The sequence below is a fragment of the Pieris rapae genome, chromosome 5 (genome assembly GCF_905147795.1).
Source record: "Pieris rapae chromosome 5, ilPieRapa1.1, whole genome shotgun sequence".
Lineage (NCBI taxonomy): Eukaryota > Metazoa > Arthropoda > Insecta > Lepidoptera > Pieridae > Pieris > Pieris rapae.
The window spans coordinates 862,508-889,725 of NC_059513.1; the positions used below are offsets into that span (position 1 = coordinate 862,508).

At 33.6% G+C, this 27,218-nt stretch overlaps 1 protein-coding gene across 4 annotated transcripts in view; it reads left to right on the plus strand.

The window, feature by feature from the left end:
- Positions 1–27,218, plus strand: part of LOC110996799 (developmental protein eyes absent) — a 44,374-nt gene that overhangs the window by 7,327 nt on the left and 9,829 nt on the right. For 2 of the 4 annotated variants that reach the window (XM_022264639.2, XM_022264641.2), the window contains exons 2-3: positions 13,149–13,355; positions 16,991–17,028. In XM_022264639.2, the coding sequence (XP_022120331.1) occupies positions 13,284–13,355; positions 16,991–17,028 (110 nt within the window). In that variant the 5' untranslated portion in view covers positions 13,149–13,283. Of the gene's footprint in view, positions 1–13,148; positions 13,356–16,990; positions 17,036–27,218 lie in introns of those variants that run through there. The other 2 variants (XM_022264643.2, XM_045628209.1) reach the window with 2 other exon arrangements.

The window sequence follows — 27,218 nt, forward strand, 5'->3', positions numbered from 1 at the left end:
ATTTTTTTAATTGTGTACAAAAAATAATTTTGCCATTTCTTGTCAGCGGATATAGGAATTTTGGAATCTAAATTCCGCTTCACACATACAAACGAATCAATTATAAGTTCACTAACCACAAAAACGCGACAAAAAGAAGACTGACCATAAGGTCCAAGAACAATCCACATGTGCCCACAGATTAACGAAAAAGGAACACTCCGTCCCGCTCTAACACAGCTGTACAACAGCTATCTCATTCCCACGAAATAATTCCAGGAATCGCACGAGTACAATGCGTCTGTTGTGCGCAGAAATAAAAGGCGCGTGGCGGTCGGTTTGTGTTAAAACGTTTTTTTTTGTTTATTCATATTAATTAGGATGCATACGAAACGATTGGTATAACACATGTCCTCACCGTTACCATAGTTACCAATCCTTCGTTGCCATGGCAACACGATACATGAGCTCGAGTAATGGACTGTGAATCTTTAGAGATTGAGCGCGAACTACAATCAAAATCATGTTTCATACTTGGCGTACATGATACTTTTGCAGCGTTCATTTAAGTATGTGTCACATTATTAAAACACGTACCTCAATCATATATATTTCATCTGTATATACATATATATATGTATACAAATTAAAACGAGTGGCAGAAAATGATAAATATATTTAAATTAAGTTATAAAAATTATTATTTTGCACGTTAAAATTTCTCTGTATTTTTGACATTTTCAACGAAATACTGACTTGTAATCAACGGATGTGATTGGTATATAATTAAACATGTGATTAATCAGAGTAAACAGTTGGTACAGTTCCAATTAGTAATTAATTTATTGCGCAAAAGAGAATTAAATGTTGATATTTTAATTCATGAAATTAGTAATTTTTCACCTTTGCCTACCTTAATTTTGCCAATTAATTAAGCCCCTTTAAGTTGCCTGGTTGAGATTGCTTTTCAAAAATTAGTCTAGAAATGTGACATCATCATCATATTTAATAAATAACAATAATTACAAATTCATACAATGTACCAGGGTCCCCGAAATGTGTAAGAGATAAGAATCAGGGCCCTTTCAGCGTCCCTATCGCCCCATCTCATTTTTTGTCCATTTATCACGATCTCATAAAAACTGTCTAGATTTAACTTGGATTAAATTTGAATTAGTCGGATGAATTCGAAATATTTTTCGGTGTGATTTAATACCTTTTAAAGACGATTTTATTTTGATATAAGAATTTATTGTGTCTTCTTCCACCTCTGTGCCTGACCGTCGAATTTTTGGGTCTGATGCCTCACAATGTTCCAGCTACATCTTCTACTACATTTACTATGTAGAGTGTACATAGGAGTTTTTCGGATCAATACCTGCAGCTGAGTTTTATCATCGGACGTCGAGGCGGAATATGAAATTCCACTCATATTACCTCGACGTCCGTAGTTCCACAACTGAGCGTTTCTAAAGGCAAATTTTGTCGCGCACCACCACTTTGTGGAATCAGCTGCAGACTGAAGTATTTCCGAACCAATTCAACTTAGGGTCCTTTAAGAAAAGAGCGTATCAATTTGTGAGCCTTCTGGCATTGAGAGTGCCCATGGGCGGGGGCATCACTTAACATCAGATTTACACTCATCATTGAATGTTAAATAAGTTTAATCTGATATAAATAGGAATCATTACAAGCAGCAGTCAGAAACTAGAATTGTTTTATATCATTATATGTGACACATTAATAAATAATTCTATTTATATTTGATTTCAAACTCATTGCAATATCGAATAGATTAAACATGCCGATCGTCAGCAATTCCTTTTACGGATCATGAGTTCCTAGTAATTTGAATCGGTGTAACTGAATAATCAAGGCAATTTTAATAATAAATATATTATAAGTATAGTAAATTAATGTCAGCAGTATATACATATAAATAAAATTACTTGCACTAAAACCTCTTTAGGTCTGGACCTCAGATTTCCAAATAGGCAAGTAGGTGATCAGCGTCCTGTGACACCCGCCATCAACTTTTTGGGTCTAAAGCTAGCCGGTTTGTTTCCTCACGATGTTTTCCTTCACCGTTTGAGCGAATGTTAAATGTGCATAGACAGAAAGTGCATTAGTGCACAGCCAGGGATTGAAACTACTACCTCAGGAATAAAGGCCGCACGCTGAAACCACTAGGCAAACACTGAACGAAAACGAAACCAGATTACATAAGGCAGACTTTGTCAGGCTTCATTCCTAAATAGGCAATAAGGGAATCGAAATATATAATGGAAAACTGCGAATAACAGATATATAATTTATATACATACATACAAGTTTTAATTAGACAGTGATTTCCATTCGGCCGAATATTTTTCATAGTCTTTTTAGATGAATGAATATCATCGGTCCAGTAGTCCAAATCAATGATCTATAACGACACGTGTGTGGTCTTAAAATGTGCTTATTAAATGCGATACAAAAATTGTCAAGATAGCAAGACCACCTAGGTCGGAACTCCCGATAAGGAAACTATTTTTAAACATAATACCTTGCAAATCAAGTATGTAATCATCTTCATGTACAAGGGAATCGTATGAACACGATAAACTTAAATTCTGAAATGTTTTCAACCACAGAGGGCGTGATCGCTCAAGAATTTTATTATTATTATACATATAAAAATACTTTATATAATATTTAAATTTATGTTCACTACAGTACCGCACAAACCCAATGGGCTACCTCAATTCATTTTTACCATATGAGATATACATTTTAATTCAAATATTGATGAAAGTTTGCCAATAACCAATCGACGGATTTTAATAGCCATCTGTCGATACAAGCTAGTCATGGCAGTTCAGATCGGTGTATGTATCTTTGTATGAAAATGACAGTTCAACGGTGCCAATATCCTATCTTAAGAGTTTAACTTACACCAGTTTTCAAAATAATTAAAAAGCCATTTGATATGTTTTAAACATAGACATGTAAATTTTAATATTATTTACTTTATTTGGTTTAGATTGTTTTCAATCTGAGATGGTGGATTTAGTATTTCAGGGTTCAGGCGTCTATCTCCTTCAGAAATTGGCAAAGACCATCTCTAATAATTTCCACTGTCACTATCTGCGACTCTTCTCCACTTGTAGCCTGCTGTTTGTTTTGAGTCGTCCTCCCATCTTTTTCTTTGTCCGCCTCTTCATTTTTCATATTTTATTACTATTTATTTTTCGGAAGTAGTCCAAGTAAAAAGACTACTTACAGAGGAAAGAAACTCTAATTTGTGTAAATAAGCGAAGTTGAGAAGAATATTTTATTGGAAATTTGCGGGTCTGGATAGAACAGAACAATAAAATCCTAATAAATGAAATTTCGTTTTCCGATGCACCTACATTAGGTACATTGTACAGCTGCTTACCAAAACATCATTTTAATTTGAAAATGAAATATGTCTATGAAAATACAAGCGACCTTTGAACGTGGAATATACCTTACATATTACATATTTATTTTAAAATATTATGTTAATATATAGATGAGTAAGTTTCGCATCAGTCAATATTTTATATCTATTCTACTTGGTACTTGCTCTTTTATGTAAATTATATTGTCTGTAATATATAAGGCCATTGTGAAAAAGCACGCACTAATTGCAAAAGAAATGTAAAAGCTGTATACAAACTCCATAAACAACAGACCAATAGCGTCGAGTAATAAAGAACAATTTTACATCAGTAATTTTTTATCTGTCTCGATTCAATAGAATAAACAACAAAAGAGCATTCTGAATAAAACTCATTAAGCGCGCTGAAAATGCGTTCTTATAACTTCGCAATAAAGTTTAATTTTGTCTAAACCTGTTCCTAGGATAGGAAAGCGTATTTGAATTGTTCGAAATTCAATTTAGTTTGGCGGGCGGAAAAGGCGTGGTCTGTATTGGGCGGGACGAGGGAAGGAGATAGGACATCGCGGATGTTCCTCATTCAAATTTCGCAGCTGTTAGGGGCCGGCAGGAATTTTTGGCGGGATTAAGAATCAGTTGTCACAGATAATGAATACTTTCGTTGTTGTAGATAATAATCGAAAAAAAAAATCCGAAATCTCACATACAAATAAATAGTTTTGGCTTGAATCCTCATAGGTAATAATTTTAACGTGAAGATCGTAGAACTAACGTTTAGTGAGGAGAAGATTTTGTATGAAAAAAAATTGAGTTGTGTCTATATTCGCAAGGTCAGGGGGTCATTACTTTACAAAATACCTAATCAGCAACCTACTTAGCTAATACATAGGTACCTATGTAGTACGATATAAATAATGAAATTCTGAATGAATTCTGTCCTTTCTTTTTAATAACTGTGAATTTCACAGTCGCAAAAAGACTGTTGGAGACAGAGGTTTAGGATTTACTATTTACCCATGTAACCTGAAATTTTTAGACACGTAGAGATCCAGAAAGTTTAGAAAGACTTATCGTGACAGAGCACCATACCGCAAGAGGTCTTACCATGAAGATGATGAAGAGCGATTCGAATCGTCGACGACAAATCCCTCTCCGAGCGGTTTGATCCTTAGGCGTTGCGTAGGGATGTGGTGACCCCACATCTCTACGCAATCTCTCTGCATTTACCACGGACAGTATTCAGAGTAGTTGTTTGTATTAAATATTAATATCTGCAGCTGAGTTTCATCAGACGACCGTCGTTCCACAACTGAGCGTTTTTCAAAGTGTTACTATGTGGAACTAGCTGCCCACTGAAGTATTTCCGAACCAATTCTACTTAGCGTCGTAAGAAGAGCGTACCAATTCTTAAAAAGCCGGTAACGCAATGGTGAGCCCACCGGCATTGGGAATGTCCATGGGCGGTATCACTTAATTTCTGGTGAGGATCTTGCCCGTTTCCTGTTATCCTATAACGAAAATAAAACAGAAATGAAAAGCGTGACTGAAGAATATATAAATAAAATCGTTTTTGGGCGATGGCGCATTTTATAAAAACCTTTATTGTAATCGAATTGCGGGTAATTTGCGAATCCGATTAAAATCGATTAATTTATGCGTCGATTGTATCGTTGAGTCTCATCAGAAACAATTAGTGCTTGTAATTTGCGTTGAGTTTAATTAATGGAGAATTATTACAATTAAATATGTAAATTGTCGTTTTGTTTATGTCGTTAGTTTATTATTTATATAATCTATGAAGGGTATAGATAATAAAAAACTAAACAATGGCGTGACAACCTTTTTCAGGTCTGTGCATCCGATTTCTGTTTCAACATCATTTCCTCACGATGTTTTCCTTCACCGTACGAGTGAGTGTTAGCGCACATAGACAGAAAGTCCATTAGTGCACAGCCGGGGATCGAACCTACGATCTTTAGGCATAAAAGACACAGTGAAGCCACTAAAACAACACCATACGGGCATATATATGTTACCAGTAATAGTTTTATACGAAACGAACTGGTCATAATAAATGCTAGCCTTGATAGGTAGCGTAAAATAGTTTAAAACCGTTAAAACTTGTGGTATGCGTGGTATTTCTTATTATCATCTCTCATCTCTCTCATCATTGAGGTCGTTGGTTCGATCACCAATGGACTGTCTATGTGCGCATATAACTTTCATTGAATCTTGCCTTAGATTCAAAAATCTGACGACGTTTGTCAGGCACATGTGACTCACCTACTTGAATGAAACAGATATAGAAATCTGAGGCCCTATCAATTAATTGTTTATTTTTATGTTACTTTGACGGACGGACTTGTTATGACTATGTTACTTTGCTCTGACATATATAAGTCATTTTTATGACAATAGACTATTACAATTATCATTGTTTACCGCGAACTTTTACTACACAAAATCCACACAGGCGAATCTGCGGGCAGATTTATTAACACAGACAAAGTCACAGGCAACGAGCTTTCTAAATAGCTGAACAAATGTCATTAAATTATTCTTAACGCTTGTCGATGTTATCTGCTATATCTTGTAAGTTTATTAATTAATGGGCTCTTAAAGTTTAAACAACCACATAGTTGAATTTTTAATATATTTTTATGAATGCTGTATAATATGTAGTGAGTAAATCAATATTTATAGAAATATAGCGGTAATGTTTAAAGAAAATACTTTTTTAACGTATTGAAGCTGTGTATTATAAACTTATAATTATTTGACATAATTTTCCAACTTTTCGCGTGCTTTATAGTGTGCAAACGGGCAGGAGGCTCATCTGATTTATCACATCTGTAGAAAAGTTATGTTATCTGTATTTATTTCCCCGAGTTGATAATGTTGTATTTGGTTTTGTTACTGTAACGCAAGGAGAATATACGGAAACATAGACGCGTAAACAGAGCAATGTTGGCTTAGTGGTTTCACCGTGTCTTTTAAATCTGAGGTCGTAGGTTCAATCTACTATCCACCCATGGAAATTCTATGTGTTAAACATTCGTAAGGATCGTAAGCAAACCGGCGTTAGACCCAAAAACTCGTGTCAGGCTCAAGAGGCCTACTTGCCTATTGACAATCGTGTTTTGTCTATGGTAAAAGACAGTCCAGCTGTCACATATTTAGTTTAAAGATTGACGTAGTGAGTGAAACCAATATATCGGTTCTAGATCGTCATAGTCGCCAAAAATGTTAAAATTGTAATGTTTATTGGTTTAATGATAATGAAACAGCGGGCGGTCGAAATAATTAAGAAGCTGGCACACCTGTTGTTATATCATAGATATTTTAAAAATGTCTATGCCACGTTATTTCTCTGATCACTCCATGTATCTATATTCACACTGTATACGTGCTAATGATAATATAAAAAAATAAAAAATCTGCGTTTACTGCACGAGACGATATGCGACTAAATTTCCATATAAAGTTCTAATATACTAAACGAATACATCAACGTGTATTTTTTCTCGATCTCCCTTTCTCACTCTCTCTCAATCGGTCTCAATCGCTCCCTCCCTTTTCAACAAAAACGCTGCACATCTTCGTGACGTTTCGTTCGAGAAGTTTCACTTTAAAAAATTACGATCTCTAGGTTTAACCTGAGATTTGTATGTTCGTAATCATTTGTTTTTTCTAATAGGCGAGTAAGTGGTAAGTCTTCCCTAACACCCAGACGAGTTATTGGGTCGTGTTTTCTACTTAGGAGTGTTCTTCCAGGGGCTCACGCCCCGGGTGGCAATTCGAAAATGGACTCGACGTTTTTCTTTGTTTTGAAAGTTACTTACGATAATTTAAATGTATATTATATAGGGCCATAAGAAAGGCTAAGTTTTTAAAGGATAGGAAACATAACTATACTATATATATACTAAAAAAATAATAATAAAAACAAAAAAATATGATTAGAAAAAAGTGTGGGCGCTGTTGTTGTCACTAGCCCTGGTTCAGCATGATGATGTGGAGCAGACGTGTTCCATAGCGCCGGTCATTCTGCAAGAAGACCACAACAGTTGTTTGCGCCTCAGACGCAAAAAAATAAAAATAATGTAAAAATAATAATAGTTAAAGATTATATTATGTCAACTCCAAAAACCTATATATGTAGAGTGAGTGAATGTTTCATGATTTTAATTATTTATTACAAAAATCCAGTTTTTCCTTAGTGGAATTAAATATAAATTTATTAATATAAGTTCTAACTTCACGAAGGTATGTAATTTACGAATGGCCTAATACGAATCCCCTTGAATTTCAATCGATAAAATCGTAAAGTCGACACCTTATCGATTTCCAGCCCGCGTCAAGACCTGTCTCACAGTTTTATTAAACAAATTACATGGATCCGGAATGTGTGGTATTTTCACAGAGAAATGGAAAGTAAAGACAAACTATACGTACCTACCCATCGTTTTTTTTTTGTTTTACACAATGTTTGTTAGAAGCTTCTCTGGGGTTATAATAATTTATATGGAAATCTATCCATTTATCGCGTATATTCGAACTAACGCCCGAACCAAAAAATTTATGCACAATCTCAGATCGAAAATAATCTGAGATCAGACCGTCACAGCTGATCGATCTCCTATGTGCATCCCAAGAACCAAACCCTACGAAGACAATCCATTTTTTGCAACGGATAGAATGCAATCTCTTCGCTCTTTACATTATTTTATATTTGATAATCAATATAATCCAAATATACTTAATAAACTCGTAAAAGTAATATTAAAATATACTTGTCTATGTATAAAACATATCAAACAACATTTAAATTTTTAAAAAACTGGTGTAGGTAAGTTATAATCTTAAGATAGGATATTGGCACAGTCGAACTGTCATTTTCATACAACATCTATCCACATGCACCGATCCGACCTACCATGGATAACTTGTACTGACAGAGGATTATTACAATCCGTCGATTAGTTATTGGCACACATTCGGTAGTTAGATATTCACGAATTTACTAGATATAGTATATTGTAAATTCAGTTGACACAAATTTTAATTTAAAAAAATATAAACTGCTATTTCTGAGATTATTTATTTTCTCAAAATACCAATTAAATTATATTTATAGTTGAATAAATTTCACTTCTCAGTAGCCCAAAATATATGAAACAACCATGCTGTGAAGATAGCTACCGTAACCCCCTGGAGATGGCGAGGGCTTATACAGGCTGTTACATTATAAGTGAATAAAAAAATTCAACAATACGTAATCACATTGTTACGTAACCAAAAAGTTCGTAGTTTTTATAGAACAGGGCAAACTATACGAATTCATTAAAACTATTAAAAATGATATCACAACAAAAAAATAAAAAAAAAGAGTGTGTTTACTTATGTACACGCGTTAGAAGTTATACTTCTTTGGCGTATTGAAAAAAACTAAAATGTAGTAGTGATGAACGATAAATAAAAAACTGTTACGAAACACATGTTCTAAATATTAAAATACTAGAATATACAATTTGAACATAGTTATCTATTTGCATGCCTCCTAGACCTAACTTTACGATATAGAATTCAGGTGTCGGTGAGCGCGCGCATCGTAAAAATTCACTCTCATCATTTTTCTCCATCGCGCCAAAAGAAGGTTAACTTTAATAAATAACTTTTAGTAAAAATAATTGATAGAAAAGAGTTGTAGAGAATAATAATAATAATAAATAATAAACCTTTTATTTCATGCAATTTTTTCAGGTTACATGTGTAGTTTTAAGAAAGAAAGAAATAATAGTAAAGACATTAATTACACTTGTTTCCAATTAATTTAGAAAATAGTTTAAATGTATAACTAGGTTTGTTTTGCATGAACCCCTCCTCAAGTGAAGGTGAAGGCCTCCTCTAAAGAACTCCATGAGTCTCTATCTTGAGCTATTTGCGGCCAGCAGGTACCAGCTGTTTTTATCAGCTCGTCTGCCCATCTTGTGAGCGGTCTGCCTTTGGGACGTTTGCCGATTGGACCTTTCCACGTTGTTACCCTGTTAGTCCATCTCTCGTCCTTTAACCTCGCTACGTGCCCAGCCCACTTCCATTTCAATTTCTTAGCGTAGGTTAGAGCATCAGTCGCTTTTGTGGTTTCTCTAATTTTTGTGTGACGTATTTTTTGCATCTTTTTAATATTCAGCATACTTCGCTCTATTCCTCGTTGGCAGGTAGTGATTTTGCTTTTTAATTTAGATGTATATTTCCAAGTTTGACAAGCGTATGTTAGACAAGGTAGGAGGCATGACGTCATGACTTTTGTTTTAACATTTATTGGCATGTTGCTTTTGAATATCTCTTTTAAGGACCAGTACTTGTTCCAAGTGTTTTGCACTCTTCTTTCTGCTTCTAGTTCGTTTTGTTTTCTGCTGAAGCCCATTTGTTTTCCGAGGTAGATGTAATTTTCTGTATAATTCAGAGTTTCGTTTTCCACTGATATTCTTTTCTGTATACTATTTGTCATGACCATGGTTTTCGAGAGATTCATTTTGTAGAGAATATGAAAATATATTGTGTGTCCGAATCAACCATCACTTCAAGCTTACAGATTACAATCTATTATAAGACAAGATCCATTCAAGTTCTTTAGATTTTGTGTCTTGATGTCTCATAAATATAAATAATCAAATACATTTTTTTTCTTTCTGTCCCTCAGATTTCTGTATCTGTTTCATGATCATTTGTCAATGTAATAGGCTAGTGATCAGCCTCCTGCCTTCGGCTTTTTGAATCCTTAAATTTCCTTACGATGTTAAGAAAGGAAGTCCATTGGTGCAAAGCCGGGGATCGAACCTACGACCTCAGGGATGAGACACTGAAGCCACTAGACCAACACTACTGGTGATGTCTGATACTTCTTTTTAAAATTATTAGTCAATTTGGAAGAGGTACAATTGTAAATTTAGTTATACTAATTTTACACACGGAAAAACCGACAGAAGTTAGCTATAGATAGTCCAAATTTTAGTTTTTTCGACATTTAATATTCCTGCATATAATTACACCGTTTATTATAGAATGACAGTAATTATCTGTCATGCAATCCAGCCGATCGGAGGTATTTGTCGACGAGTCACTGATATATTTGGCAATTGTATGGCAGAATTTTTCTAGTTGCGATCTGCGAAACCACATTCAGATACCCCATCCTGGGATACTCCCATGTAGTCGCCAGTCCAGATCGCATCTGGCATAAGAGTAGAACTTTCCAGCGTTGGCACGTAAATGAACCACCGATTGATTGGTCTGTTCTTTCGTAGGTACGTCTTAAGTTTGACTTAAGACGTACTTAGCGTCATTGTTGTGTATTATGGTTTTCAATTATGTATATACTTTTACAACAAGGAATGGTTCAGTGAGCGTTTATACACCATTTCTACAATAAACCCTGAGTACCTTATATATTGATATATTGATTAATCTTAATAATGTAAAAAATCAAGAAATTATGTATTTTTAGGCTTTATATAAAAACAAATCGCAGAATACATAATTATGTATGTTGAGTATTTTTTTAACTTGAACTTTGAGAAAGTTTTTATGGAGATAAAATTTGGCAAATTTAGTTTTATTTAGTACATACTTAGGTTTTCATTCCGGAAAAGCGAACTATTAGTATGTACTAAAAGATTTGTTAAAAAATGATATTAAGGCGAAACGATATTTGCGGAGGCAGCTAGATTACAAAAAATAAACATTAGGATATATAAAAAAATAATAGTTCGTCTAACCAAGAGATATAGTGTAGGTAAATAATAAAAACAACTCGATACAAAACTATCTTTTATGAACAACTTTTTTTCAGTGTTACTTGTGTAAACCCTTAATATTGTTTCCTTAGAAGGGTTGCCTGAAAGAGATGTGAGAGATGTTAATAATAAGGCCCGTTGCATACCTTATACTTTTTATATTTGACGATTTTAAAATTAATATGTTACACTTACCGCTCTCGACTCTAATTATTACACAGACAAAAACTTCTATTGACTACAGATAACATAAAATAATTCCGTAAATATACTGAATTAATTAAAAATCTACAAAAATATTTTGTACCACAAACAACGTAACATCCTGTAGATAATAGATACAATGACCAAAGCCACATTTCATAATACGTAGCGTGCAACGGAACGTAAATTTTCAATTGTTTTTTTAACTTTGACGCGTTTAACTGCTACTGACGTTTTTTATACACTATCCGTATAATTGTATAATATCAACTTTGGGTTGGATTTATTTAGTCTTGCTGCCCGTCCCGGCTTCACATGGAATATTCAATGAAATAAAGCATTCTAATGATGACAAAATATTTATGATTGTTTGGGCCTGATAAGCAACCAAGCCTCTCTCTATATATGTTATTAGTATATATATTAAGTAAGAGTGGTATCGGCCTAGTGTCTTCAGCGTGCCACTAACATCCCTGGAGGTCATTTCGATACACCAATGGACTTTCTGTATGCGCATTAGCATAGCTGGAACGATGAAGAAAATCATAGCGAGGGGTGATGAATTAGACCTAAAAAGTCATCGTGTGTCAGGCACAGGAGGCTGATCACCAACTTGAATATTTGATTGACAGCGTCACCTACTTGCCTAACAATTTGTAAAATGATTTTATTTATCTCTTAAGTTATAGTCAGAAATGTAATAAGTATCTCTTCCGCAATTATTTGATTGCCTTAAGTATTTCTATGTCCCGTTTGTTTCGTAGATAACATTATGGAACGCAAGCTAGACTTCTGTCTTCTTTTTATTATATACATTTAGTATAAACAAGATCTCAGAGAGAAATTTAAAATTCGAATCAATTTATGACTTATACCATAAATATTAATTAATGACGAATCCACAGCCTACGCTTGATTATGGATGCACAAATTTAATAATTTTAAAACAAGTCATAATTCACACAGGTTTTCTTGCGGTTACCGCTCTTTTGAAATTAGTTCATGTAGCAACAGAAGCTGCTATGGACAAAAAAATTAAAAAAAAATACAATCTCGATTACGTCAAAGTCAATTTGACAACTTGATGAACACGCCTTCGATGTTCGAATTTGAAAACCGTGTGGGTGGTCTGAACGTGTTTTTTTTATTCTTTTTTTTATTGTTTGAGGTAGGGCGATGACTAACAGCCTTTCAATAACTAGGTAGCAGTGTACCGTAATAATTAGTTTTGACACTTCTTAATATCTATTGTGGTTTAAATTATGCAGATTTTTTGATGAAAGGGATAAAATATTAATAAATCATCAGTAATGCTTGCTTACCACAGACACCACAAAATTCGTTACAAAATTATACTTTAAGTTAGGCAGAGCTCCTATACGAATTTCCACCCGTATTACCTCGACCTTCCCCTTTCTTGTAACTGCGCTTTTAAGGCAGTTTTTACTGCACAACCACTATGTGGAACCAGCTGCCCACTCAAGTATTTCCGATTCAATTCGACCGAGGGTCCTTCAAGAAAAGGTACTACCAAGTCTTAAAAGGCCGGCAACGTACTCGTGGCCCTCTGGCATTGAGAGTGCCCATGTAGTGTATAACTTAATATCTGATGAGCCTCCTGCCTGAAAAAACATAAATTTTACAGCTATTACAGCTACAGCACGTTTCTCAACAAAAAAATTAAAACATCACATTTTCTTATATTTGTTAGCATTTTCTTTCTTGTGATCTGTGTTAAAAATAAAAAAAGCCTTAATATTTAACAGAGACAAAAAAGTAATGTGTGCATTCAGTGAGTGGACGTAAAAAACATTGTGCCAATCCAATATGCCGCGAACTGTGCCCCGCGCAAAAGACTGTCAAAGTGACATTGACGTTTGTGTGATCGGAATGTAATCAGCATGGTGACATTGATGCCGTGTAGCTACCTCAGCGGCGGGTCCCCGCGATGCAGTTTGGACACAGAGCCCAAGGTCAGACAAAGATATCTAGCACTTTATCAGAGTCGTAGCATAGATAACGCACATATCAATCAATTTGGTTTTTATTTTATTTTATATTTGCACAAGCACGATGCATGGATTTATTTTATGATTTACAGATTTATTTGTATTTTTGATAGAAAAACAAGCATTTAGGTACCAGGGATGTATATGTAGGTACGCAGTATAATAATCACTTACACCAAGACGGAATTAAAGACAAACAAACAAAACGGACATAATGTTTATGTATTCCGAGGCTCGGGGTCATGTTACCCATTCATACGTATCTTTAGGGCCCATTAAAAAGTAATCGTGGTCGAGTTACGGACCTACGGAACAGAGAGTCGTTAGCCACATGATACCAGGCTGTCATAACTGCTGTGGTATATGACGCTTATCACCTTATCATATGAATGATAAATTTGGAATGTTTATAGATTCAACAGGTAGACGATAATCTAATTATTCGTTCTATATAATCTAAGTATTAGAGGATGTTCTCGCCCGGTGGGAGACGCCAAGCCCTGTAAACAAATAAAGTTTTAGGAAGGAACAGCTACGTCACTCCCCTGCTGCAGCTTTTCGACCACAGATCTACCCGATCGCTATGTAGGGGTCGTATGTTTATATACATTTTATCGATACCTGCATAGAAACATGCAGACGGGTAAAACGATACTATGATACGAGGTCATTGGCAATTGGCCTAAATGCAAACAAAGGTATACAGGTAAATAAATATATAGGATAACTGATGAGCTTTAAAATGAGCCACACTGAAAAGGCCCATTTGATAATCACCAAAGAATATTCTCGTTCTATCGTATACATACTTTAAAATAAATGTTTTTTGCTACATTTAGTGTGGCATAGGATTTTTATTATTATTGTTCAGTCCCTTCATTACAGCTACCTAATCATAATAAATATAAAAAAAGATTTTTTAAAGTAGTCTATTTTTTAAAATAGAACCAATAATAGCGCTATCATAAACAAAATGGCGTACTTAGCGTGGCTTTATAATCACGCATAAACTTTCCTCTGCGTTCCGAGAAATTAACTGACAAAGCGTTCCCAATGACCAATGAAACAATGTCGCTTTAAAAATAAAACGACAAAGCCACCCAAAGATAACACCAATAAAAACAAATTTGTACAGGCGCGATGCGATTTATCGAACCCGATGTCTCGATAGTAATCCTAAATTGTTCACTTACAGTATCGAAATGGTGTAAGTGACAAATGCTATATTGATCTTAAACTAGATGCATTAGAGTTCAATATTCTATGATAAGGCTTTATTGAACCTTCTCGTGACGTCTGCTGCCCTAGTTGTGTGTTTTATAAACGTCACATTTGCATATCAAACCTTTTTTTGTTTAAAAAAAATTCTCATCTTAAAAAAAAAAACAAAATATGCGTGTTTAAAAGGCGCACGTTTTGTAGACGCGCAGATAGGGCTTATAAATTTAAGTAGTATTCTGGAATCGTTTTTTTAAAGTAGGTAATATACGGCCAATCAACGTCAAAAAAAAAATATCCCATTGTAAAATAAAATTAATAAGATTTTAAAATCTTTGGTATCATCATATTTTTATCAGCGTTAACTCAAAAACAAAGAGCCCAGTCAGTCAGTACAAATTACACCAGTCCCAAACAATAAAAAAACGCGCCTTCCATAAATCACTAATATTAATTGACATTTCACACCAGATACCTAAAATGGCATTAGGGCTGACACTTCTTTTTTGCAGATTATTTATTAAATAACAATTTATTTAATTTGAAATATTAGGCTGAAATATAATGCGGAATTAAAATGTAATTATAATGTTGGTTTTTACCTCAGTAAAAAAAATTATAATAAATTAACCTGCTGTTTCATTAGATCAACATGTCCACTGTTAACGTAATAAGAAGCATTTACAGTAACTCAGGATAAATAGTGTACCTAAGTTATATACATATATTTAATGTCAGGTCTAATCGAAAATCGGGTCCAGGAATTGTAAATATTACCAGTTGTAAGTCTGGAAAATACGTAAAGAGAGAGAAAAAACTACAAAATTAAGGATACATGGATATTATCTAAGTAATTCCTAAATTTGCCTCTAATTTGATAGCCCTAAGTTAATTTTAATATCAATACATCGAGTTATCGATAAACAAACACTAAGGACTTCAATAAATTAGAATATTTATTTCTTGAGCCCGGGAATAAGACGGGATGAGTCCCGGTCATAAATAAAGAGTAAGATAAAACAATAAACGTAACAAAAACACCCTGTCCCAGGCGCGTTAATATTGCTTGTCGCAAATACTACATATACTGTACAAAGTATTTTGTGTACCTAGTATGTAATCTGGAAAATGTTTATTTAATAATCGTCTATTTCTTTGTTAATAATCATATCAGGATAAAAACTAGCAAAATTAAAAATCCTACAAACATCATAAGTTTAAAGAAGAAGGTTCTTTTTAAATTAGACAGTTTTATTTAATGTTCTGTGGTCCCAACTAAAACAATCAATAATATTTTCAAGATAATTCTTATACATAAATTCCTATAGTTTAAATTTCGAATGCGTTGTTCCCGCGTAAAACGTATAAATTAGCCGCCACTATCTCAGGATCGCGGCCTCACACCTTGTGCGGTGATTTACGCTTTCTCACACGCGTATCAAACGCAATGAGTTATGCGATCCTGGTAGATGAATGTATACTAGGATCGTGTTGATGCGATTATGCAAGTCTTGTAGGATAAATTAATTTATAGAAAAGATCTATCCTTCTTCTCTCTCTATATACTTACTAATATTAGAACCAGAGGAAACCATAAATTAATATTTACACAGACAGGCTACTTAGCAATTAAAAAAATCTTGTTCCTGTGGTTGTCATGGTAATCTAATGTTTACGAATCTGAGATGCAACAATTACTTTTCGTAATTATTAGTAGGTTTTTGGGGGTTTATTAATGTTTGTTTTATGGTTGGTTCAATCAATTTAACGGAAGGAGAAGAGAAGAATGGAAGAGATCTGAGAGTTCGTGTTTATATAAATAATCCACTGATTATCAAAAAATCATGCAACCGCCGAGATGTATAAAAAAAAATATAAAATATGTCAACAATGTAAAAAAAAGTATCAGGTACACATGAAGCCAGAGGACGTGAAAACATTTCAAATTACCACCTAAAACGTTATCGATTCTCAACACAATCAAAACTTTACCTTATCTGTGTAGATGTAATGTTGACATTTCAATACTTTAGTATTTTTATAAGCCTGTATATCAAATGAGACGCAGTGGCGCCCTCCGAGGGCTGTAAAATAAATTCGGCTTGATTTTATTAATGTTGTTACCTTAATCTTGATCGGAGCCAGGCGACATTTAAGAGTTTTATTATTTATAACATGTAGTGTATCTAAAATCTTGGGTTTGTTAGCTTTGGGAAATTTGGGAAGCTGTATTCATATTATTTTAATGGTTGCGTCATAAAATGCATGTTTGTAGGTGCTGTTGTTTTTAATTAGAAGCTCCCACAGATTATGTAACAGCATGTATGTGGTGGTCAAGAAATTGAAACAAATAATCTTATCGTTTTTTCTTTTGGTTTCAGACGAAACGACCAAGATCGGATACAGGCACAGATGTTAGGTGAGTAGTGAGTACCTATTACATATATAATCTTCCAAGTTTTTTTATATAACAATTATATCATACAATATAAAATAACAACAGGTCATTCATCAACTTCTTGGAAACAAAAATCCGGGTTTGAATACACCATTCCTGGTTATCACAACACAGCAAATAATTGCTGCGTTACCTTTATTTTGTATACATACTTTGAAATCCTTAAATAAATGTAGTAACTCTATACAAAGATAACCTTTTTGATTTCGTGACAATTATCACTTCTCGGGTAAAGATTTTGCATTTCGCGCGTAATTCACTTTGACAGTGATTGTCAATATCATATCGCGCCAAATATGCACTTCACCATTGCCATATATTTCCATAATTCGAAAAAAGAATACTTTTAAAATCAATAAGCAATTCGATTTTACGCGATATTGGATTAATAAAAATTTATTTATATTTTGTTGTTGTGTGAAATTTTGTTTATGACGTTGTTTGTTATCTTTTTTATATGTGTCGATAAGTGTCGAAAAAAACGTACTTTTGTTTAGAAAATTAACGGTGTTTGACAGGTCTCTGCTGATTAATAAAGCTGTCGGACCTACACAAATAAAGCAATTACAAATTGTCACAATAACAAAATAACTTTAATAGATCGTTACAAGTCTCAATAGAAATAAGCTACAGTGAAATAACAGTGTTGCCAAGTTTTATGTTAATATTGTTTAAAGATAACAAAATTAAGTCAATGATAAACCGCACCTATTTTTTTCTATATAACAAGCATTGTCATAGATAAAAAAGTATATTACAATTACAAAGTTTAGACCAAGGAGCAACCACAACCTGCACGCAATTTCTAATCACGCCGTTTTTTATATAAATATTAAATGACGTCATATCCTGAAAAACAAAACAACTTGTATCTGATAAGCCAAATTAATTATCCACATTTATTAAACTTATTATTTCATAAGAAATAAATCTATAATATAATCTAATAATTAGATAATAATATAAAACTATGTGTAAAACCTGCCAACATCATACATACGCACCGACTTCATATCTCTAATCTATCACAACTACCACAGATTCGAATTGCAAAATCATTTAAAAAATATAACATGTGTCGTAACTTTTACACGGAAAATATTACCTACTTGACTCAACATCATTCCACCAACTCGAGTTTGAATTAAAGTTTACACTAGGCCCTTTAATCCTCCATAATCCCCATATTGTAGGCACACAATTGCCGTGAAGAGCTACTTACTGCATCGGGACCTTTCAACAACAAAAGGCATTGTGTTACGTGTCGATCAATGAAGATTTCAACATTTTTTTGCACGCAATTGTCCTTTTAGATGGCGATGATAGATTTGTATGCGAGCAAGTTATGCGTTAGGATATAGGGTTTGTCGTGAATCATTATGTTAATAAATCCTGCCGAGTTCTGTCAAATCAATGTCTTCAGTTTTACAGAAAATATACATCTAACTAGCATTTGAAACAGTGTTGCCAATTACATATTGATGCCGTAAAGTTGTAGATTTAAAACGCCTAAAGTTTTTGTGGACTTTCATAAATACATTCAAATTGTATAAAATTACGATGTTGGAACTTTTTCATATTTCAGTTTTAGCCCGATTGGAATTCATATTTGGTTAATTATTTAGTCAATAGAGATGTATAACTTTGCATCTTCTACCGCATTTACCATGGAGAGTGTTCAGAGGAGTTGTTGCCAGCTGCCCACTGGAGTATTACCGAACCAATTCCACTTAGGGTTCGTAGCAATTCTGAAAAGATCGTCAGCGTGCTTGAAAGGCTTCTAGCAGTTCTAGAGTACATGGGCGGTGGAATCTCTTCCCATCAAATCCTCCTGCCTGTTTGTCTCCTATAATAGAAAAAAGACCTTTGGCTCAGTTTCCTCAGCCGTCAACAAGGAAATCCCACCCATATCATCTCGACGGCGGTCGTTCCACAACTGAGCGCTTCTTGTGGAACCAGCTGTCAAAAAAACCATGAATAAACTACCCCTATAAATGTACCTCTTATACCCCCCGAGACATCTTAACTCTTAAATTTGGGGGTAAAACTGGCATCACTGATTTGAAACTGTTCAAAAAAAGATTTTTAGCAACTGCTAGGGATTGTCAATTACCACATGTCAAATGTCAAAACACAAAACACACGAACAGTTTTTATCATGAACAGAGGCGCGGAATGTAAAAAAAGATGAATTATTGTCTGTGGTATTTAACAAGTGACATTCTAATTAGGGCGACGTATGTTTCTTTAATTAGTGGTTAACGCAAGCTTTTTAGGAATGCAAAGCTTACTAAAATAGTTATAATAAATCATATTTTGAATATCGTTCCGTTACTTTTACGTTTTGAGTTTTGACAAGCGGATTTAACGTATCGTATTGCGATGTTACGTTTTTAGAACGTTTTTATGTTTCCTCTTGTGTTAATAGTGGCAAAAATATTTTTAAGGATATTTGTGTGTATAAGAAGGTGTTCGATCTTGGGTATTTATTTCGAAAGTAGTAACTGCATTTTTTCTATTTACATCAGTATATCTCTTTCTGTCACATTGTGTCTAAACTGTGGCGAAAAGAGACAGATGAGTGCTCAATCAAAATGTTGCAAATGGAGTAAATTTTTATAAATAAACTATTTAGTTCGTAAATGACATAATTGTTTGTCACTTTTGTCTTTCCGTCGACTGTTGGAACATAACATATGACATATCTTCTTAAAAGTATCTCTACATAAATTTATGTACATGAATGTAGTATAATTTGTAAGATTTGTAGATTAAAAAAGAGTGGCGGAGAGTTTTTGCCAGTTCTTTTCTTCCATTATACGATTTGATTTCTAAACTGGCAGTAAATGAAAAATTAAAAGCATTTAATATATTATATTTCTTTTTTGACGTTCATAAGTTACCTATATGATAAAATGATTTTTAATATAATAAACAACTGAGTAATAGTTCAGTGCTAGCCTAGTTTCTTTAACGACTCTCATCCTTGAGGTCGTAGGTTCAATCCCCGGCTGTGCTAATGGACTATCTATATGCGTATCCAAAAAGTCGACGGCGTGTGTACATAGGAAGCTGTGCTTTTACTTGCTTATAAGATTGACAAATGATAATAATATCTGAGGCCCAGACCTAAAAGCATCTAGTAGTTTTATACTTATGCATTATGCTGTAGAGCAGACGTGTTCATTGACGCCATCATTATTTTAAATATAGTATTGTCTTTTATTAACATAGCTTTCACACATTTAAAGAAAACACTTTTTCAACAGATAAAATTATGTTTCATAAACTTATAACTATTTTAACTTAACTAATATTAACGTTTTGCGTGCTTTACAGCGTGCGTGGTCACGGTGATTGAACACAAAAAGTGTTGAATACATAGCTTCTATCCGGTAAAAAAAGTTTTATAATTTATATTAATTATTATTAACGATGTGTTTTTCTTGAGAGGCCCTAACCGATGCGTCGACTTGCTGCCTCTACACTACATCCTCAGCTTGTCTCAAATCAGCTTGTCAAAATTTTGGGTGTATTTTAGAAAAATCACGTAAAAATAAATGTTTAACGAATAGTTTGTCGTTTTATGTCTACAAAAACATATCCACACCCGCTTGACACGTGGAGGCCAAATGGCTTTTCTCTAATTTTGGGGTTCATTATCAAATAATAACTAGTAGATATTAAAAAAAAGAGATTTCTGTCATCTTCTCTTATAAGCCTTCTCTTCCAGACAGACCCACGGTCGAGTTTTTGGATCCAATGCACCATTGCATTGAATGTAAACGTGAAAGAGTACATTGGTGCACAGCCGGGGATCAAAGTTATGACATCAAGGCTGAGAGTCGTTAAAGTCGTTAATAATAATAATCAGTACTACAACCGCTTTAGGTCTTGGCCTCAGATTTCTGAATCTGTTTCATGATCATATTTGAAATCTAATAGGCAAGTAGGTACTACCGACATGTCTTGTCAAAACACCGTTCGAGCAAATGTTAAATGCGCACATAGAAAGAAAGTCCATTGGTGCACAGCCGGGATCGAACCTACGACCTCAGGGATGAGAGTCGTTGAAATCACTAAGACAACACCCGAAAAAGACTAGGTACTTTATTTAAAAAAAATCACGTATAATTTTCGAATTTAATTCCGTCGTTAGCGAGCATGTTTTAGTTTTAGTATCAATCAGCACTGGTATTTTGTGTATCAGAGCTTTAAGCACGTGTCCACTTAAAACCTATCAACTACGGAACCCTTGTTTATTAACAACGGCCCTTGTTCTTTGACGTGTGCCGGCCATTGTGCCCTTGTCAAAGGGCAAAGAGGTTCATTGTTTAACGACGTAGCAACGTATTAGAAGAAATTAAGTGAACTTTTATAATAAGATTGATTTTAATTACATGAAGATTGTAAATAATATTTATAATCTATATTTCTCATAAAACTTCGTTCATAATTACAATAGTTTGAATAATTGAGGGAATTAATTGTTTATGTGAGACTGATGCCTGTTAACAGCAATAAATCAATGGCGCCACAACCGTTTTAGGTCTGGTCCTCAGATTTTAGTATCTGTTTAGTGTTAAGTAGAATAGCCTTAAGTAGATTTCCTCACGATGTTTTTACCGTTCGAGCTCATGCTGCTTTTACCCAACTTACGACCTCAGGAATGAGAGTCTGGACAACGGGAGCATCAGAGTGATATCTAGGATAACACTGCTGTTGTCCATAATAAGGAGAGAGTGAGAGAGACTTTCTTCGTTTGATTCATCGAGCCTTTAAACAGTTTAATACGATAATTTGAGGTTAGGAAAATATTTGAAAAACTGTTAAGGCTTAAATTGTTGTTGTAAAAATATTACATTATAGACACACAACTGTGATATCTAACATAACCAGGAGATATAAATATATAATTTTTGACAGCGCGAACATATTATCCTTGGTTTGGGAAAGTCGTAAAGCACTTTATGACTGTTTTTATGTTTTGTCATTTTTGACTGTTTTGGGGGTATAACTGTGATATTTTTTTCCAGAATTTTTCCAAATCATTTTATGATATATAACACGAGGATGTCTTTATTCTACGGAAATTTGTGTACAATGCAAGTACTTAATACTCGTTTACCTAATTTTACTTCTCTGATAAAGATCGCACCAACCATAAAGACAGTTATACTTTAGATTGTAATTCTACTAAATAATCTTAAAGTTTAAAAACGAATCCAGAGTTGTTCTCATTGGAGTAGACTCTTGGGATGTGGGGTTCAGATGCACTGGCACCAATAAAAGATTCAAGTTGTCGCCTGGTAGACAGTACTAGTGTTGCCCAAATGCAAGACCAAGACGAGACTTAGACCAGTCTTGGTATTGGTCTTGCGTCAATACACCTGGTCTTGATCTTGGTATTGGTATTGCGCTCTCAGTCTTGGTCTTGGTCTTGATCTTGCAGCAAGAGTCTCGCAAGTCTCGCAAGACTTGTAAATACCTATTAGCCTATTGCTATTTGTTCGTCACTCATGTCAAATTGTAAACATTCACTCCGAAAGCAATAAGAATTTAGAGTACCTAGCTAGGTAAATGGGCGAGAATAATAAATAAGATAGACTCGAAGCGAAACTCAATTAGAAATGACTGAAATTGAAATAAAAACTCATATTTATAAGCACACAAGCCGAAGACCGACAAAGAAAAATGCGGCATTCTTTGATAGATAGAATAAATCTTTGAAAGATTAAAAAACAGAAGTATCAGAATCAAAATCAAATAGGTTTTGTGCCTACGCAAAAATAAAGTGTAGATAATTATGCAAATAATATTGTTTATTATGTTCCTTTTTTATTGGAACTATACGTTGCCTGCTGTTTTTATGGAGGTTACTAGCTACTAGAGTAGATACGATAGAAGTTGATAAACCGACACTGCAAATCTCGATTTTTGGATGTGTGATTTTAAAACCAAATGCGTAAAGCAATATGACGTCGCTCATATTTGGAGTTTTTCCACGTTTCAAATTTGTTTAAATCACCCACTATCGAGACAGCGTGTCAAATGCTGTGATACACTTGTTGCAAACCGCAAATTTTCCCAATCAACCTTGAACCTTATTTCTCTAGTGCTAAAGTTGAAAATTTGATAAAGCCCAAATCTCAGTTTGTCCTAACTGCAAGACGCAAGAGTATTGCAGGCTTAAGTATTGTCTTGCTCAAGTCTTGCAGGCTTCAGTCTTGGTATTGGTCTTGCTACGATAAGGTGGTCTTGGTATTGGTATTGGTCTTGCAAAAATGCAAGAACAAGACCAAGACCGATTTTGGGCAACACTAGACAGTACCGATGATCTCAGAACTGATGCTTACCTCGCAACGAATAAGTATCGCAATACAAAGGATATGCTGCCAGCGTTAAAGGTACACAGGGACCAATCTTTAAATTTGTTTAAATTTTTAAGTATTTTTATGATTACTATGCAATTGTATATATTATATTTAATTGTTATTTTTAGGTATTATTAACTTGTTTATTATAAAGAGAGTGGTTAATAGGTACATCTCTGTTTCACCAAGGTTATAACATTTCCGCCAAAAGAGTGGTAATAGATAATTACGTTCTAGACATTTTAAATTACCGTCGTAATGTGCGGTTACTGACAACTGTGTCGACCGGCATGTTTAAACTGTAACCATCTTAAAACCCTTTTGCTTTTCAGTTACATTTGATAAAGTACTGTTACTTACATTTAGTTATTTTTAACTATTTACACTCAATACATAACAATGATTAAATCATCGAATAGGAAAAATAGGTTATATATTTTGTTATATAAATTTGTATATGATATGTACTTAGTATCCTAGTGATAACAGCATTACCTTCTATTGTTTTTCCTAAATAGATTTTGCTTTTACGACTTTGTTCCTCGGGGCAAGCGATATCTTAAAATGACAAATAAATTATTGCACCATATGGATCTATTGTTCCGACGGCCTGTTTGAAGTTTTGTTGGCTTTACGATGACTACCGAATGTAAAAAACATTAAAGAATTCAATTAAAAGTGACAATGCCAGCATTAAAACGATTCTGAAACGTTCTTTTGATATACGATAGTGTTGTGTGCTCCAAGTGGCGGCAAAAAGCAAAATGACACTTGAAAAAGGCGCGAACTCAACATAAACAAGAGTTTTTTAACAGAGGGCGCGTTTAAATGTTAGCCGGATGTAGATAACTAAATAAAATTGTTTCGTACAATGTTTAATAAAATTATGACGTATGTGGTTGTATTAGGAACTAAGTCGATCATTTAATCCATATTCTTATTGTAGATGACATATAACTTTATGTCATCAAGCAGAGAACGGTAAAGGATAATGATTTGTGGTAAACATTGAATCTTTAACATTCCAATGAAAGAACAAAAATCTTGCCCTTGGCCCTATTGAAAGATGATTGTAGGATGTATTTACAACAATCACGGCAAAAATCAATAGGAGACGTAAAAAATACGTACTTTGTGTTAAAAACACTTCGTTTACGTAATTTATATTATATACAAACGACCCGGCCTGGTTTTGCGCGGGCAGCCAGTTTATTTAGATTCTCCGCAATTTTCTGTTCATAAAAACCATCCTCAGAGTTCTACGAATAAAGAAATGTCTAAATTCGTTTCGTCTCATCCATTCGAGAGTTTTATTATTAAATGTGTAATTTAAGCCGTAGATTAAAAACTATTTTTAAACCTACTAAATAACGTCATTATTTGATTAAATTTACTAATAAAGCATAAGATGAGCGTTGTTTAAAACGAACATTGTTTAAAATTATTAGAAAACTAGAAATATAAATGGGCAATTTAAATGGTTATAGAAAAGTTGTCATAACTGGATATTTTTATATTATTTACATAAATTATATTGATTTAATTATGTAAAATGTCATAAAAACGTTGAGGTGCGGCAACGATGTCTATAATTTAATGTTCTGTCCATGAGTACAATATCAGAATTAATTAAAATTAATGAGATGATATTTTTCGGATCGTTACAATCTGATACTAGACAATTGTTAGACGAAATTAGTCTGTGCATTACATGATTCATATCAAACCTCCTTCGTTTTTTTTATTTTATAACTTATGATCTAACCTTAGCTTCCAGCTCCGTCTTCGTTCTGTTAGCGTTGCACCTCTTGTAAGCTGTAGACTAGTTTTTTATGTACGGTATTTTGACAGTACCAAGTCTATTTAAACCTACTTAAAGCCTGCCTGTAAAAAAGTATCCAAAATTTTTCAAAACATTACTGAAACTTGCCTGTATCTACCGAGGGATACAACTGAATATCCTGAGGACTGTACCTACTAATTTATAAAACGATTTAAATGTACCACTTCCTTTGTAAATAATCGATTTATTTATTCGTTCCATTTACTTACATAGCTTCTCAAAAGACAAAACTTTAACATCTTTTAAAACTTTTCTGCATAATACTGATCAATCGTGATTTGCGTAATGCCTGTATTTCCTTTTCTCTGATTGCAATTTATGAAGCCGTGAGATCAGCTATTTAGTATTTAGTTTGTTTTATTAATAAGTATATTTGTATTACTTTAGATTAAGGTTTTATATTTTTTTAAAGATAAGATTAAGCACTTCTTGCACTTTACTAATCTATAATTTTTTTAGGTTTTTCTCTCACTAGGATTGCCAGGAAGAGATCGCTTGTTAGCGGTATAGCGCTAATAATTTTTATGTATTATGTTATTTATTTATTCAATAGATAAATAAATCCTTTCGTGGCATTTATTTATTGTACCTTATACTACGTACTAAAATTTAGTAAATCTAGACTAATATAATACATATTTAGTTTTAAACTATTACTGTAACCCTAGTACAAGTAACTTTTACTCTTTGCGTTTATAATGTATACTTATAATTGCGGTAAGGAATTACACAATACCAGAAACAAATATACCATATCGAATTCCATGCATATCATGTGTGACGGCGCGAAAGCTGGCCACAGATAAAGCTAAATTAATCGTAACATGTGTAAATTAGATAAGTCTATTGCATGTCTGTGGGGCATCTGCTATTTTTGGTGATTAATATTTATGGTTTTTATCTTCCTTTGACGACAGGTTTTTGGCGCGGAATAGTAGCTTTTTTTTTGTTTTTAAGCGATGTTTATGTTTATTTGATTAAGTTGGAGAATTATTTTTGACATGAGTACTTTTCTAGCAGTAATAAGTAACACCAGAATAGGAAGAATTATGCCGCGGGCATTACTGTTGTTACCAACTGCCTTCAATGAAATGGAAATAATTGCCTTAATGTCATGGACAGATAGGTCACTGACAGAAAACTTGGAAAATCACCTCGACGTCACTTCCTTAGCCAAGTGAACACAGTTTATTAGTATTATAAAAATAAATTTGTTCCCTTTGGAGCTCTACTACTCTTGGGCCAAGTGCATAGGAGTTAATTAATATAAAGTTGGTGTGGTTGGTACAGGTGAAGACAGAGCTGGTGCGTTCCTATAATAAGCAACAGTAGAACAATGATAAGCGAGCAGGGATTAAAAGTTTAAATATTAGTTATCCATGACAAGTATATAATTAATTTAAATTAGGCCTATTAAATGGCTCTTTTAAAAGTCAAAATTACAAGTAAAAAATTTTTTTAAATGGCCCTAGTTGCCGTTCCAAATGGTAGTCATTTTCAGAAAACTGGTCAACAATTTCCATACTTAATCTTTTAAAGTATTTTTTACAATATTTAACTATTTACCAAGAATAAAAGAAATACTAAAGCATATAACAGACGCACGCACGGTGTTAAAAAAAATAATACAGCAGATAAATAAATTCTTATGTAAACAAATGGTCACATACAAAATATATCAACTATAGATTTTACAATTTAAAAATAAAGATTATTATTACATATCAACGATGTAATTAATTTATCTTTATCCCTGTAATAGTTAATTGTGTTAAATCTAAGTTAAAACGGTTTAAATTAAGCTAATTAAATCAATTACGACAAGGAAACGAATTAAGACATTCGATTATTTTAAGAGCGCCATCAAAATTCGGAGGTTTAATTGGTTTTTTATATCCCAACGTTGTCTTTGATTCTTTGTTTGTTGTGATAAG